The 17,426-nt window shown below is 37.8% G+C and overlaps 2 protein-coding genes across 3 annotated transcripts; both read left to right on the top strand.

The window, feature by feature from the left end:
• The first annotated feature begins 2,327 nt into the window (after window positions 1-2,327).
• LOC119501451 lies at window positions 2,328-6,276 on the top strand. The gene is made up of 4 exons (XM_037791818.1): window positions 2,328-2,502; window positions 3,630-4,217; window positions 4,304-4,423; window positions 4,940-6,276. Exons 1-4 carry the CDS (start codon window positions 2,474-2,476, stop codon window positions 5,871-5,873), a joined length of 1,671 nt encoding a protein of 556 aa, XP_037647746.1. The 5' UTR covers window positions 2,328-2,473; the 3' UTR covers window positions 5,874-6,276.
• A 963-nt stretch (window positions 6,277-7,239) lies between these two features.
• On the top strand, window positions 7,240-17,037 carry LOC119501450. 2 transcript variants are annotated; one of them, XM_037791817.1, is made up of 4 exons: window positions 7,240-7,463; window positions 14,781-15,386; window positions 15,471-15,590; window positions 16,048-17,037. In XM_037791817.1, exons 1-4 carry the CDS (start codon window positions 7,435-7,437, stop codon window positions 16,994-16,996), a joined length of 1,704 nt encoding a protein of 567 aa, XP_037647745.1. In that variant the 5' UTR covers window positions 7,240-7,434; the 3' UTR covers window positions 16,997-17,037. The 2 variants fall into 2 exon arrangements, with proteins under 2 accessions (XP_037647745.1, XP_037647744.1); XM_037791816.1 differs by lacking the exon at window positions 7,240-7,463 and adding an exon at window positions 13,601-13,697.
• Window positions 17,038-17,426: the final 389 nt, after the last annotated feature.

Genomic DNA, 17,426 nt, shown 5'->3' with positions numbered 1-17,426 from the left:
TTTAAGTTTACAGAGAGATGATAGCTCATAATTCCTATTTTCTAAATTAAAAAAAAGTATTTAGTGCATTTTTCACCTTTAAGGAGTGCTGCTAATACATCCATGGTGTGCTGCTGACTCTGTTCAAACTCATTGGTTCAGCCTCGTAAAAAAAAAGGAAGTTAGTCAACATCCGTCAAAACTTCCTGAACAGTTAGGCTAAACTGGTGATTATGATTTAGATTTAGATTTTGGCAGATTCAGCCAACACATGAGTTGGTTGTCTCTATAGGAAACAATCAGAGGTCCAATCTTGATTTATTTTTATTTTAACCTTGCAGGTAGACCTAATAATAAGACGAGGACCTGATAAGGAACTGGAGACAGCATATGCAGAGGACAAACATGTCTGCTGCAAGGTAAAGAGCTTAAATCTTTGAAGTATTTTTGCACAGAATAAGAGAGAAAAGCCTGTAGTAACAGCAGAGTGTCAAATAAAGTAAAAATATGTGTATTATTAGGAGACAGATCTTTGAAACTCCAATACACAGTGTGTTATGAACATGTGAAATAAATCCGAGATTCGAGTGGGTTTTAACCCTAAATTACATCCTTATGTGAGGTTGTTTTTTAGTGTTAAATAAATGTAGAAAGTAATGTATCTTATAAACAAAGGCAACAAATAGAGAAGTACGAACCTCTTGGCTTTTGGTATGTCAACCTATTGTATTAATCATAACTGTGAAACCATTTAAAATATATTATAGGCTATTGCAGATTATTGTGCCTAAAAGAATAAGTAGAATATTGTTGGAAGAGAAAACCTTGAACTCAACTGATAAACCATTTGTGCTCTGGCGACATCTGCTGGTCAGATTGTGTAAATGCAACGACAAACAGAAAATGTCTGTGCATTATGACTTTTGTCCTGTTTTATCTGAATAGTATCATAGTCTTTATAGCCATTAGCCTATTTTACAAGATTAGAGGAGCATGTGAAAAAAAAATGTAATTGCAAAGTATAAGTATTCTTTATGCTTTGCCATCCGATCATCCTACAACCCCTCAAATTCATCTTTTGGGACCCATTGGAGGGGTCCTGACCCCCAAGTTGGGAACCACTGATGTATGTAGATGATATAGGCCTCAATATATAAGAGGCCTTCTGGTTATGTTTTAATCATACAAACATACATACATACATACATACATACATGCATACATGCATACATGCATACTATATGTGTGACAATTAGTTTATGTTAGTTTGTAGTCATTTAGTTGTCTTTTTTAGTCTCCTTGTAGCTGTTTTGTGTCTCTGCATTTCTCTGTAGCCATTTTGTGTCTCTAATTGTGGCCATTTAGTGTCTCTGTAGTCATTTGGTGTCTCTTTGTAGTTGTTTAATGTCTCTTTGTAGCTGTTTTGTGTCTCTGCATTTCTTTGTAGTTGTTTAGTGTCTCTTTGTAGTCATTTGGTGTCCCTTCTTAGTCATTAAGATAGATAGATAGATAGATAGTAACTTTATTGATCCCGAGGGAAATTCAAGTTTCAAGCATCACAGTTCCATAGTGCAAAACATGTTAGTAAAAAGGCAGTAAAAAAGTTACTAGTGCAAAGTACAAAGTAAAAAAAAATATACCAGATATAAAAACACAAGGAGATGAAGAAAACTGTTAAAACTGAATATAGTGCAGGGTAACTCCGATAGCTTTGTCTATGAAAGTGCACTGTGTGCATTATTATATGTCCTGCAGACCATCCTCCTTTGCCCCCCCACACTCCCTACCCATGTATGTATGTACACTGTTTGTGAAGTCTGAACATGACCACTGACATTTGCCGTGCATCATGGGTCATCTAAGGTTATAAAGTCAGCCGTCTGTTCCCTCCCTATATAGTTATAGTTATAGTTATATAGTTAAATAAAGATTGAGCACAGATGCTGAGAATTTGATGGGGTGTCATTACTGGATTTTCTTAATAATCAAAGCAGCAGGTTGCCCTGCTCTAAAAGGTACATTAAAAGGTCTTCCCTCTGAAATGTAGTGCAGTAGCATATAAAGTAGCATAAATGCATTGTTAATTTTAAGTTTACAGAGAGATGATAGCTCATAATTTCTCTTTTCTAAATTAAAACGTATTTAGTGCATTTGTCACCTTTTAGGAGTGCTGCTAATACATCCATGGTGTGTTGCTGACTCTGTTCAGAACTCATTGGTTCATCCTCGTAAAAAAAAAAAGTTATTTGGGTGTGGTGGTTCAATTCTTAAAGGGAAATGAAACCAAACTGCCACATCTCTCAAAACATCCTGAACAGTTAGGCTAAACTGGTGATTTAGATTTAGATTTAGATTTTGGCAGATTCAGCCAACACATGAGTTGGTTGTTTCTATAAGAAACAATCAGATGTCCAATCCTGATTTATTTTTATTTTAACCACGCAGGTAGACCTAATAATAACACGAGGCCCCGATAAGGAACTGGAGACAGCATATGGAGAGGACAAACATGTCTGCTGCAAGGTAAAGAGCTTAAATCTTTGAAGTACTTTTGCACAGAATAAGAGAGAAAAGCCTGTAGTAACAGCAGAGTGTCAAATAAAGTAAAAATATGTGTATTATTAGGAGACAGATCTTTGAAACTCCAATACACAGTGTGTTATGAACATGTGAAATAAATCCGAGATTTGAGTGGGTTTTAACCCTAAATTACATCCTTATGTGAGGTTGTTTTTTAGTGTTAAATAAATGTAGAAAGTAATGTATCTTATAAACAAAGGCAACAAATAGAGAAGTACGAACCTCTTGGCTTTTGGTATGTCAACCTCTTGTATTAATCATCACTGTAAAATCATTTAAAATATATTATAGGCTATTGATGATTATTGAGCCTAAAAGAATAAGTAGAATATTGTTGGAAAAAAAACCTCGAACTTGTAAACTGATAAACCATTTGTGCTCTGGCAACATGTGCTCGTCAGATTGTGTAAATGCAACTACAAACAAAAAATGTCTGTGCATTATGACTTTTGTCCTGTTTTATCTGAATAGTATCAAAGTCTTTATAGCCATTAGCCTATTTCACAAGATTAGAGAAGCATGTGAAACAAAATAACTTAATTGCAAAGTATAAGTATTCTTTATACTTTGCCATCCGATCATCCTACAACCCCTCAGATTCATCTTTTGGGACCTATTGGAGGGGTCCTGACCCCCAAGTTGGGAACAGCTGATGTATGTAGACAATATAGGCCTCTATATATAAGAGGGTCTTCTGGTTATGTTTTAGTCATACAAACATACAAACATACATACATGCATACTATATGTGTGATAATTAGTTTGTTAGTTTGTCATTAAGTGTCTCTGTAGTCATTTTGTTGTCTTTTTGAGTTTCTTTGTAGTTGCTTTGTGTCTCCTTGTAGCCATTTAGTGTCTCTTCGTAGTCGTTTAGTGTCTCTTTGTAGTCATTTGTTGTACTTATTAGTTTCTCATTTAGGGTCTCTTTGTGGTCGTTTGTTGTTCTTTCATTGATATTTTGATGAAGATGAAATGAGGCTTTCTGACGCAGCTTCCTGCCACTCTACAACAACAGTTCAGTTTGAATTTGTTTTGAAATCTCACAAACTGGATGATGTTTTGTTTTTCAGAAAAGAACTACAGAAGGCCTTGTGCTGCTACACCGCAGATACCCTCATCTACATCGACACAGTGAGAGAGTTCTGTGAGAGGAGCCCTGAATGGATGCTTGGGAGGGAGAAAGAGTTTCACATGATGGTGGACATCAAAGATAGGGCTGACAGCATCGTCCTAAAAATCGGCCATGTTACCCAGTCAGAGAACAAAGGTAAGGCCTTTTTGAAATATATGAAGAGCAAGGTGACTGCAGACAGCAGACGTGCAAAGCTGGAGAAGGAGCTGGCAGCTGTGCTGAAGGACACTCTGGGAGGCCTGCAGAAGCTCCACAGCTTCCTGGATGCAGTGGAGAATCTGGCGGTCACCTCACTCCATGTGTTCATGGAGGAGAACCTGGCGTTACATTTGCCAAAAGGGATCAGCCTCGAACAAGTTCAGGTTGTCATCACTGCTGCACGGGAAATCTGCCCTCTCCTCGTCGAGTTTAAAAGAGATACAAGTGTCTTCTTCCTTCCCAAACTTCAGAATGTGGAAGTGCTGTCATATCAGCTGGACAGATACATCCAGACCACCCAGACAATCTGTGAGAAGTTAGAGAAAAGGTAAAGAGACATTTCATCAAAATAATATGCACATTTTGCAAAATAGACATCTAATATATAAAAAAATGTATTTGTGTCTTTCACAGCTCCTTCAGTGACTTTTGCCTGAATATGAACGACGAAACTCTGGTAGACCTCGATGTGGATTTGTCTGAAGATGACTTACAAAGGATGCTTCATCACATTAATCAGCTTGATGAAATCAGGTAAGCGTTGACCATCTATATTGGTTATATTGTTTATTGGCCCCAAATGTCAAAGAAGCAGCCGTTGGCAATGAAAATAAAAAACAAATATATATAAAGAGAAAATCACTCACCAAAAATAGACAACAAAATAGAAGAAGAAAAAATGCAAAGTTGAGGAGCTGGAGACACGGCAGCATGGCTGTAGACTCAATTTACTGCAAATAAAGGAAATTAGAGGCATAATTATTACAATTCATAACTCAAATAACATAAACTGATTTTACATGATTTCTATAAGCACTCAGAAATGAGAAGATCCTTGGATTATGGTTCTTGTCCAGCTGTTTATACCTCAGTATAATTTGTAATTTATTTTATGAAATATTGTAGCCCTTCTGCTTATTTCAGTTTTATGTGGATCCAAAAAAGAAACCATATCCCAAATCTAATATTTTCATACAGAATTCTAAAGTAACATATTAACCTTTTGAGATGTGTCATCTTATTTAGTCTTTCTTAATTTCTCTTCATCAGGATGAACCAGAGCTTCCGGACGGTGTTCCTGTTTCAGGAGGGACCATGTTCTAGTTTCATCAGTGAGTTCAGCGAGCGAAAGCCCAGGATGCTGCAGTTTCTAGAAGACCTGGAGGAGAACGCTGTTCAGCTAGACAGGATGAATAAGGGGGCAAAGATCTCCAGTGTGGCAGGCAGCTCGGTGGGGTTAGCTGGAGGTGTGCTTTCCATCGTTGGTTTGGCATTAATTCCTGTAACAGCTGGGGCGTCTCTAGCTCTGACAATGACTGGGGTGGGGCTGGGAATTACCAATAGAGTCACCAGTTTAGTCACCACCGCCACAGAGGTTGGCGTGAACCGTAAACATCAAAAGAAAGCCAGTGAGACCTTCCAGAGCTTCATGGAGGATGTGCAGTGTCTTCATTATTGTCTGACAAGGATTTTTACAAATATTCGGTGTGGTATCGAAAAGATTGTTAATACTGCCTCAGCTGCTGAGTTGTTAAAAACTGAGGAGCTGGCTTTAAGTGCTGGCACAAGCACAGTGCAGGTAGGAAAAACATTACGTAACGTGGCCAGGGTGGTGGCAGATATCCCAGAGATTGGTCAGTTAGCAGCCAAAGTGCCTCTTGCCATCGCCAAGTTAGCAAGAGCCGGTCCCTTCGTGTTAAGCGCTCTCTCCCTCGGCATGGATGTCGTCTTCATCTGTAAAGACAGCATCAGTCTGGCCAAAGGCAGCGAGACTAAATTCTCTCAGTTCATCAGAGCCCTAGCTGCATTCTGGCGTTCAGAGATTGACTCATGGCAGAAGATCCATGACTTCCTGTGCAATGGTCAGCTGACATCAAAGGAAAACAAAACTTTCCTTGAGATGCCATTTTATCCAGAGAGGGAGATGAAGAAACTCGGAGAAACAGAAATGGAAATTCCATTTGATGAAGTGGATGAAAAGTGAAAGAGGAAGTTCTTGTGTAATACAGTAGTGCTCAGAGACAATACCAACTCTGACACTTTGATCAGATATGACATCCATTTAAACTTTGCTTACGGCTCACTGTTCAGCATCAAACATCATTACAATCTATCTTTGAGGAAGTTTTAATCAGCTGTAATTCTCATGGTATAAACCAATGTATCACTAAACCTGCTTCAAAACATAACACACTGTCATTTAGCGCTTTACCTGATGATAAATGTAACTGAAAAATATAATTACTATTTTAATCCTAGAGTTGCAATCACTGTCATATCAAAATATAATTAGAGCAAAAAATGTCATGCACAATACATTCTGTACAATCTGTATGATCTTCATTATTATGTTTGTATAATTCAGTCTGCCATTTCTCTTGCACAAAAATAAATACTATTTTAAAAAGTAAATGGTTTGTTTTTTTCAGATCTGAACATGACCACTGACATTTGCCGTGCATCATGGGTCATCTAAGGTTACAAAGTCAGCCGTCTGTTCCCTCCAGGTTTAACTGCAGTGTTTGATCTATTAGCCTACATCCATCCAAACATGTTTTAGAAGCCATTTCAATGATTAGTACTCATTACTATTTAATTTTACAAACAAACCAAAAATAGAAAAGTTTAGATTGAAAGATGCCTGCCCTACACCACTGGATGATGCTGTTACACAGAACATCTGTAAACTGAACCCTGAAGGCATCATTACAGTTTATTTTACATTAGAGCGCCTATTTATTTTAATTTATATTACTTTTAACTATAACTTTAAACTTTATCGATGTTTTGTTTGTTTTTTACAGCAAAATACACTGCTTTTCTGAATTTATATTTATTTATTTTTATTATTATTTACTACTATTTACTGTTATTATTATTACTATTTTAATTATAATTTATCTATTCTTTTAATTACTTTTTGGGTGTCCGAGGAGGTTGGGCGGTTGTGAGTTTGTTGGAATGTGTGTAACTTTGTTGAAAAACATATATAGTTATAGTTATAGTTATATAGTTAAATACAAATTGAGCACAGATGCTGAGAATTTGATGAGGTATCATTACTGGATTTTCTAAATAATCAAAGCAGCAGGTTGTCCTGCTCTAACAGGTACATTAAAAGGTCTTCCCTCTGAAATGTAGTGCAGTAGCATATAAAGTAGCATAAATGCATTGTTAATTTTAAGTTTACAGAGAGATGATAGCTCATAGTTTCTCTTTTCTAAATTAAAACGTATTTAGTGCATTTGTCTCCTTTTAGGAGTGCTGCTAATACATCCATAGTGTGCTGCTGACTCTGTTCAAACTCATTGTTTCAGCCTCGTAAGAAAAAAGGAAGTTAGTCAACATCCGTCAAAACTTCCTGAACAGTTAGGCTAAACTGGTGATTATGATTTAGATTTAGATTTTGGCAGATTCAGCCAACACATGAGTTGGTTGTCTCTATAGGAAACAATCAGAGGTCCAATCTTGATTTATTTTTATTTTAACCTTGCAGGTAGACCTAATAATAAGACGAGGACCTGATAAGGAACTGGAGACAGCATATGCAGAGGACAAACATGTCTGCTGCAAGGTAAAGAGCTTAAATCTTTGAAGTATTTTTGCACAGAATAAGAGAGAAAAGCCTGTAGTAACAGCAGAGTGTCAAATAAAGTAAAATATGTGTATTATTAGGAGACAGATCTTTGAAACTCCAATACACAGTGTGTTATGAACATGTGAAATAAATCCGAGATTCGAGTGGGTTTTAACCCTAAATTACATCCTTATGTGAGGTTGTTTTTTAGTGTTAAATAAATGTAGAAAGTAATGTATCTTATAAACAAAGGCAACAAATAGAGAAGTACGGACCTCTTGGCTTTTGGTATGTCAACCTCTTGTATTAATCATCACTTTAAAATAATTTAAAATATATTATAGGCTATTGCAGATTATTGTGCCTAAAAGAATAAGTAGAATATTGTTGGAAAAAAAAACTTGAACTTGTAAACTGATAAACCATTTGTGCTCTGGTGATATCTGCTGGTCAAATCCTGTAAATGCAACGACAAACAAAAAAAGTCTGTGCATTATGACCTTTGTCCTGTTTTATCTGAATAGTATCATAGTCTTTATAGCCATTAGCCTATTTCACAAGATTAGAGGAGCATGTGAAAAAAAAAATGTAATTGCAAAGTATAAGTATTCTTTTCATGATTTGCCATCCGATCATCCTACAACCCCTCAGATTCATCTTTTGGGACCCATTGGAGGGGTCCTGACCCCCAAGTTGGGAACCACTGATGTATGTAGATGATATAGGCCTCAATATATAAGAGGCCTTCTGGTTATGTTTTAATCATACAAACATACATACATACATACATACATACATACATGCATACATGCATACATGCATACTATATGTGTGACAATTAGTTTATGTTAGTTTGTAGTCATTTAGTTGTCTTTTTTAGTCTCCTTGTAGCTGTTTTGTGTCTCTGCATTTCTCTGTAGCCATTTTGTGTCTCTAATTGTGGCCATTTAGTGTCTCTGTAGTCATTTGGTGTCTCTTTGTAGTTGTTTAATGTCTCTTTGTAGCTGTTTTGTGTCTCTGCATTTCTTTGTAGTTGTTTAGTGTCTCTTTGTAGTCATTTGGTGTCCCTTCTTAGTCATTAAGATAGATAGATAGATAGATAGTAACTTTATTGATCCCGAGGGAAATTCAAGTTTCAAGCATCACAGTTCCATAGTGCAAAACATGTTAGTAAAAAGGCAGTAAAAAAGTTACTAGTGCAAAGTACAAAGTAAAAAAAAATATACCAGATATAAAAACACAAGGAGATGAAGAAAACTGTTAAAACTGAATATAGTGCAGGGTAACTCCGATAGCTTTGTCTATGAAAGTGCACTGTGTGCATTATTATATGTCCTGCAGACCGTCCTCCTTTGCCCCCCCACACTCCCTACCCATGTATGTATGTACACTGTTTGTGAAGTCTGAACATGACCACTGACATTTGCCGTGCATCATGGGTCATCTAAGGTTATAAAGTCAGCCGTCTGTTCCCTCCAGGTTTAACTGCAGCGTTTGATCTCTTAGCCTACATCCATCCAAACATGTTTTAGAAGCCATTTCAATGATTATTACTCATTACTACTTCATTTTAAAAACAAACTAAAATAGAAAAGTTTAGATTGAAAGATGCCTGCCCTACACCACTGGATGGTGCTGTTACACAGGACTTCTGTAAACTGAACCCTGAAGGCATCATTACAGTTTATTTTACATTAGAGCGCCTATTTATTTTAATTTATATTACTTTTAAGTATAACTTTAAACTTTATCTATGTTTTTTTTACTCCAAAATACACTGCTTTCTTACATTTATATTTATGTATTTAATTATTATTTACTACTATTTATTATTATTATTATTATTATTATTATTATTATTATTATTGCTATTTTAATTATAATTCATCTATTCGTTTAATTACTTTTTGGGTGTCCGGGGAGGGTTGGCGGTTATATAATAAGAAATAAAAATATAATATAAATAATAATAATATATAAATAAATAAATGAGTAAACATTGAGCACAGATGCTGAGAATTTGATGGGGTATCATTTCTGAATTTTCAAAATAATCAAAGCAGCAGGTTGCCCTGCTCTAACAGGTACATTAAATGGTCTTCCCTCTGAAATGTAGTGCAGTAGCATATAAAGTACTATAAAATTGAAATACTCAAGTAGGCTAGAACTAACATATATGTAGGCCTATGTGGAAATTGTACTTAAGAACAGTACTTGAGTAAATGTACTTAGTTACATTCCACCACTGGTCCCCACCTTTCTTAACCTGCTGCCAGGAAGCGAAATGTTCCTATAAGTAACAATCACTTCTATCATTGCTTTGGGTCATGTCAAATTATATACTGGAAAAACAAAGTTCGGAAACTTGTGTTTGGTCGATTATTTCTCTGTTGTTACAATGCTAATTGGCATTGTATTTTACATCGTTGGAAAGCCTGTTTATTTACCTTCACTATGATGTCCAACTTGTAAGGATCATGCATTTGTGGGATGAGCAGCACAGCTGATTATGTGGGTAGCGCCCAAGAAATATTTGCCAAAATGCTCTGCCAATGGTAAACAGTTTTCTCATAAGGCTGCCAGGAAGCCTGCAATGACTGCCCTTCACCATCAGGCCCGTTTGCGCTGGTGTCGACAACACAGACAATGGAACCTGAACATGTGGGGGAATGTCATGTTCAGTGATGAGTCCAGGTTCTGTCTGCCAAAGTTGGATGGCAGGGTTAAAGTATGGAGACGACGCGGAGAACACTATGCTGATTGTTGCACCGATGGAATAACAGCTTTTGGTGGGGGCAGTGTCATGGTGTGGGGCGGCATCTCCCTCACTGGCAAAACAAGGCTTGTCATCATTGAAGGCCATCTCAATGCAGGGAGATATCGGGATGAGATTCTGCAGCCAGTGGCGATCCAATATCTCCACAATCTGGCACCTAACTTCATCCTCAGGTAAATAAACAGGCTTTCCAACCATGTAAAATACAATGACCATTAGCATCGTAACAACAGAGAAATAATCCAACAAACACAAGTTTCCGAACTTTGTTTTTCCAGTTTATTTCCGACAGCCTGTTAAGGAAGCATCCTGCTGACTGTTATGGCTCTTTGTTTGAGCCTCGTAAATAAAGAAAATCAGTTAGTTGAGTTGGTGTTGGTTCGACCTGCTGATGTGGAGAAAGGAAAATTAAACCAAACTGCGTCAACTGTTGAAGTTTTGTCAACAAAAGTCCCCCAAGTTGGGAACCACTGATGTATGTAGATGATATAGGCCTCTATATATAAGAGGACCTTCTGGTTATGTTTTAATCATACAAACATACATACATACATACATACATACATACATACATACATACTATATGTGTGACAATTAGTTTATGTTAGTTTGTAGTCATTTAGTTGTCTTTTTTAGTCTCCTTGTAGCTGTTTTGTGTATCTGCATTTTTCTGTAGCCATTTTGTGTCTCTTTGTGGCCATTTAGTGTCTCTGTAGTCATTTGGTGTCTCTTTGTAGTTGTTTAATGTCTCTTTGTAGCTGTTTTGTGTCTCTGCATTTCTTTGTAGTCGTTTAGTGTCTCTTTGTAGTCATTTGGTGTCCCTTCTTAGTCATTAAGATAGATAGATAGATAGATAGTAACTTTATTGATCCCGAGGGAAATTCAAGTTTCAAGCATCACAGTTCCATAGTGCAAAACATGTTAGTAAAAAGGCAGTAAAAAAGATACTAGTGCAAAGTACAAAGTAAAAAAAATATACCAGATATAAAAACACAAGGAGATGAAGAAAACTGTTAAAACTGAATATAGTGCAGGGTAACTCCGATAGCTTTGTCTATGAAAGTGCACTGTGTGCCGTGCATCATGGGTCATCTAAGGTTATAAAGTCAGCCGTCTGTTCCCTCCCTATATAGTTATAGTTATAGTTATATAGTTAAATAAAGATTGAGCACAGATGCTGAGAATTTGATGGGGTATCATTACTGGATTTTCTAAATAATCAAAGCAGCAGGTTGTCCTGCTCTAACAGGTACATTAAAAGGTCTTCCCTCTGAAATGTAGTGCAGTAGCATATAAAGTAGCATAAATGCATTGTTAATTTTAAGTTTACAGAGAGATGATAGCTCATAATTTCTCTTTTCTAAATTAAAAAGTATCTAGTGCATTTGTCACCTTTTAGGAGTGCTGCTAATACATCCATGGTGTTCTGCTGACTCTGTTCAGAACTCATTGGTTCATCCTCGTAAAAAAAAAGTTATTTGGGTGTGGTGGTTCAATTCTTAAAGGGAAATGAAACCTGCCACATCTCTCAAAACATCCTGAACATTTAGGCTAAACTGGTGGAGTCCAATATCTCCACAATCTGGGACCTAACTTCATCCTCCAAGATGACAACGCTCGCCCCCACAGAGCCAGGGTTATCACAGACTACCTCCACAATGTGGGAGTAAAGAGAATGGAAAGGCCTGCCTAGAGTCCAGACCTCAACCCAATTCAACACTTGTGGGATCAGCTTGTACGTGTTAGAGTGACCAACATAACCACGCTGGCTGACCTGCAACGAATCCTGGTTGAGGAATGGAACGCCATCCCACAGCAACGTGTGACCAGGTTGGTGACCAGCATGAGGAGGAGGTGCCAGATTGCTGTGGCTGCGTATGGATCTTCCACCCGCTACTGAGGCTCCTGACATATTGTATTAAATGAATAAAGTGTAAAATAGCCAATATGTCTTGTTTGTTCCTTGTTACTGATAGAGAGTTCAATCATCCAATCCACCAAACAACTCAAAACAAGAGTCAACACCAACAGGAGAATACACTGTTTACCATTGACGGAGCATTTTGGCAAATTTTTCTTGGGCGCTACCCACATAATCAGCTGTGCTGCTCATCCCACAAATTCATGATCCTTACAAGTTGGACATCATTGTGAAGGTAAATAAACAGGCTTTCCAACCATGTAAAATACAATGCCAATTAGCATCGTAACAACAGAGAAATAATCCAACAAACACAAGTTTCCGAACTTTGTTTTTCCAGTTTATTTCCGACAGCCTGTTAAGGCAGCATCCTGCTGACTGTTATGGCTCTTTGTTTGAGCCTCGTAAATAAAGAAAATCAGTTAGTTGAGTTGGTGTTGGTTCGACCTGCTGATGTGGAGAAAGGAAAATTAAACCAAACTGCGTCAACTGTCCAAGTTTTGTCAACAAAAGTCCCCCAAGTTGGGAACCACTGATGTATGTAGATGATATAGGCCTCTATATATAAGAGGGCCTTCTGGTTATGTTTTAATCATACAAACATACATACATACATACATACATACATACATACATACTATATGTGTGACAATTAGTTTATGTTAGTTTGTAGTCATTTAGTTGTCTTTTTTAGTCTCCTTGTAGCTGTTTTGTGTCTCTGCATTTCTCTGTAGCCATTTTGTGTCATTTTGTGGCCATTTAGTGTCTCTGTAGTCATTTGGTGTCTCTTTGTAGTTGTGTTGTGTCTCTGCATTTCTTTGTAGTCGTTTAGTGTCTCTTTGTAGTCATTTGGTATCCCTTCTTAGTCATTAAGATAGATAGATAGATAGATAGTAACTTTATTGATCCCGAGGGAAATTCAAGTTTCAAGCATCACAGTTCCATAGTGTAAAACATGTTAGTAAAAAGGCAGTAAAAAAGTTACTAGTGCAAAGTACAAAGTAAAAAAAATATACCAGATATAAAAACACAAGGAGATGAAGAAAACTGTTAAAACTGAATATAGTGCAGGGTAACTCCGATAGCTTTGTCTATGAAAGTGCACTGTGTGCATTATTATCTGTCCTGCAGACCGTCCTCCTTTGCCCCCCCCCCCCCCCCCCCCTCCCCTCCATGCTAATACATCCAAGGTGTGCTGCTGAGTCTGTTCAGAGCTCATTGGTTCAGCCTCGTAAAAAAAACAGTTAGTTGGGTGTGGTGGTGGTTCAACCTGCTGATGTGGAGAAAGGAAAATTAAACCAAACTGCCACAACTGTCGAAGTTTTGTCAACAAACTACCTGAACAGTTGAACTAAACTGGTGATTTTGGCAGATTCAGCCAACACATGAGTTGGTTGTCTTTATAAGAAACAATCAGAGGTCCAATCTTTATTTTATTTTTATTTAAACCTCGCAGGTAGACCTAATAATAAGACGAGGTCCCGATAAGGAACTGGAGACAGCATATGGAGAGGACAAACATGTCTGCTGCAAGGTAAAGAGCTTAAATCTTTGAAGTACTTTTGCACAGAATAAGAGAGAAAAGCCTGTAGTAACAGCAGAGTGTCAAATAAAGTAATAATATGTGTATTATTAGGAGACATATTGAAACTCCAGTACACAGTGTGTTATCAAGGTCTTAAATAAATCCGAGATTTGAGTGGGTTTTAACCCTAAATTACATCCTTATTTGAGGTTGTTTTTTAGTGTTAAATAAATGTAGAAAGTAATGTATCTTATAAACAAAGGCAACAAATAGAGAAGTACGGACCTCTTGGCTTTTGGTATGTCAACCTATTGTATTAATCATCACTTTGAAATCATTTAAAATATATTATAGGCTATTGCAGATTATTTTGCCTAAAAGAATAAGTAGAATATTGTTGGAAAAAAAAAACTTAACTCAACTGATTTGTGCTCTGGTGACATCTCCTGGTCAGATTGTGTAAATGCAACGACAAAGAAAAAATGTCTGTGCATTATGACTTTTGTCCTGTTTTATCTGAATAGTAGCATAGTCTTTATAGCCATTAGCCTATTTCACAAGATTAGAGGAGCATGTCAAAACAAATGTAATCATCCTACAACCCCTCAGATTCATCTTTTGTAGTCATTTAGTGTCTCTTTGAGTCTCTTTGTAGTTGCTCTATGTCTCCTTGTAGCTGTTTTGTGTCTCTGCATTTCTCTGTAGCCATTTAGTGTCTCTTTGTAGCCATTTAGTGTCTCTTTGTAGTCACTTGGTGTCTCTTTGTAGCCATTTAATGTCTCTTTGTAGTCATTTGGTGTCTCTTCGTAGTCATTTAGTGTCTCTTTGTAGTCGTTTTGTTGCAGTTTAGTGTCTCTTTGTAGCTGTTTGGTGTCTCTGCATTTCTTTGTAGTCGTTTAGTGATTCTTTGTAGTTATTTATTGTACTTATTAGTGTCTCATTTAGTGTCTCTTTGTGGTCGTTTTGTTGTTCTTTCATTGATATTTTGATGAAGATGAAGAGAGGCTGTCTGACGCAGCTTCCTGCTACAACAACAGTTCAGATTGAATTTGTTTTGAAATCTCACAAACTGGATGATGTTTTGTTTTTCAGAAAAGAACTACAGGAGGCCTTGTGCTGCTACACCGCAGATACCCTCATCTACATCGACACAGTGAGAGAGTTCTGTGAGAGGAGCCCTAAATGGATGCTTGCGACGGAGACAGAGTCGCACATGATGGTGGACATCAAAGATAGGGCTGAGAGCATCGACCTAAGCATCAGCCATGTTACCCAGTCAGAGAACAAAGGTAAGAGAGGTAAGGCCTTTTTGGAATATATGAAGAGCAAGTTCACCCAGGTGACTGCAGACAGCAGACGTGCAGAGCTGGAGAAGGAGCTGGCTGCTGTGCTGAAGGACACTCTGAGTGGCCTGGAGAAGCTCCACAGCTTCCTGGATGCAGTGGAGAATCTGGCGGTCACCTCACTCCATGTGTTCATGGAGGAGAACCAGGCATTACATTTGCCAGAAGGGATCAGCCTCGAACAAGTTCAGGTTGTCATCACTGCTGCACGGGAAATCTGCCCTCTCCTCCTCAAGTTTAAAAGAGATGAGAGTGTCTTTTTCCTTCCCAAACTTCAGAATGTGGAAGTGCTGTCATATCAGCTGGACAGATACATCCAGACCACCCAGAAAATCTGTGAGAAGTTAGAGAAAAGGTAAAGAGACATTTCATCAAAACAATATGCACATTTTGCAAAATAGACTTCTAATATAAAAAAATTCATTTGTGTCTTTCACAGCTCCTTCAGTGACTTTTTCCTGAATTTGAACGACGAAACTCTGGTAGACCTCGATGTGGATTTGTCTGAAGATGACATACAAAGGATGCTTCATCACATTAATCAGCTTGATGAAATCAGGTAAGCGTTAACCATCTATATTGGTTATATTGTTTATTGGCCCCAAATGTCAAAGAAGCAGCCGTTGGCAATGAAAATAAAATACAAATATGTATTAAAAAAAAATCACGCACCAAAAATAGACGACAAAATAGAACAAGATAAAATGCAAAGTTGAGGAGCTGGAGACACGGCAGCATGGCTGTAGACTCAATTTACTGTAACTAAAGGAAATTAGAGGCAAAATTATTATAATTCATAACTCAAATGATATAAACCTGATTTTCCATGATTTCTATAATCACTCAAAATGAGTGGATCCTTGGATTATGGTTCTTGTCCAGCTGTTAATATCTCAGTATAATTTGTAATTTTTTTTATGAAATATTGTAGCAACTACTGCTTATTTCAACATATTAACCTTTTGAGTTGTGTCATCTTATTTAGTCTTTCTTAATTTCCTCTTTTCTCTTATCAGGATGAATGAGAGCTTCCGGACGGTGTTCCTGTTTCAGGAGGAACCATGTTCTGGCTTCATCAGTGAGTTCAGCGAGCGAAAGCCCAGGATGCTGAAGTTTCTAGTAGACCTGGAGGAGAATGCTGTTCAGCTAGACAGGATGAATAAGGGGGCAAAGATCTCCAGTGTGGCAGGCAGCTCAGTGGGGGCAGCTGGAGGTGTGCTTTCCATCATTGGTTTGGCATTAATTCCTGTAACAGCTGGAGCGTCTCTAATTCTGACAATGACTGGGGTGGGGCTGGGAATTACCAGCGGAGTCAACAGTTTAGTCACCACCGGCACAGAGATTGGCGTTAACCATAACCATCAAAAGAAAGCCAGGGAGACCTTCCAGAGATTCATGGAGGATGTGCAGTGTTTCCAGAATTGTCTGGAGGAGGTCACCAAAAGGGGAATGAGCCAGATTGATGTGGTTGTGGGAGTAGGCAAGGTGTTTGGTAAAGCTGGTGCTATTGGGAAGGGTATCGATGGGCTTGTTGATGCTGCCTCTGCTGTTAAGTTGTTAAAAACTGAGGACCTGGTTGTAAGTGCTGGCAGAGTGGCAGTGCAGGAAGGAAAAGCATTACGTAACGTGCCCAGGATGGCGGCAGATATCCCAGATATTGGTCAGGCAGCAGTCAAAGGGCCTCTTGCACTCTCCAAGTCAGCAAGAGCCGGTCTCATCGGGCTCAACGCTCTCTTCCTCGGCATGGATGTCTTCATCATCTGTAAAGGCAGCATCAGTCTGGCCAAAGGCAGCGAGACTGAATTCTCTCAGTTCATCAGAGTCAGAGCTGCACTCTGGCGCTCGGAGATTGACTCATGGCAGAAGATCCATGACTTCCTGTGCGAAGGTCAGCTGACATCAAAGGAAAACAAAGCTGTCCTGGAGACGCCATTTTATCCAGAGAGGGAGATGAAGAAACTCTGAGAAACAGAAATGCAAATTCCATTTGATGAAGTGGATGAAAAGTGAAAGAGGAAAGTTCTTGTGTAATACAGTAGTGCTCAGAGACAATACCAACTCTGACACTATGATCAGATATGAGATCCATTTAAACTTTGCTTACGGCTCACTGTTCAGCATTAAACATGATTACAATCTATCTTTGAGGAATTTTTAATCTGCTGTAATTCTCATGGCATAAACCGATGTATCATTAAACCTGATTCAAAACGTAACGCACTGTCATTTAGCGCTTTACCTGATGATAAATGTAACTGAAAAATATAATTACTATTTGAATCCTAGAGTTGCAATCACTGTCATATAAAAATATAATTAGAGCAAAGATATTATGCACAATACATTCTGTACAATCTGTATGATCTTCATTATTATGTTTGTATAATTCAGTCTG

This window comes from Sebastes umbrosus, chromosome 14 (assembly GCF_015220745.1).
Source record: "Sebastes umbrosus isolate fSebUmb1 chromosome 14, fSebUmb1.pri, whole genome shotgun sequence".
In the NCBI taxonomy this organism is placed as follows: Eukaryota; Metazoa; Chordata; class Actinopteri; order Perciformes; family Sebastidae; genus Sebastes; species Sebastes umbrosus.
Note: the sequence above shows the minus strand (reverse complement) of the source record. Positions and strands in the feature narration are given on the sequence as shown.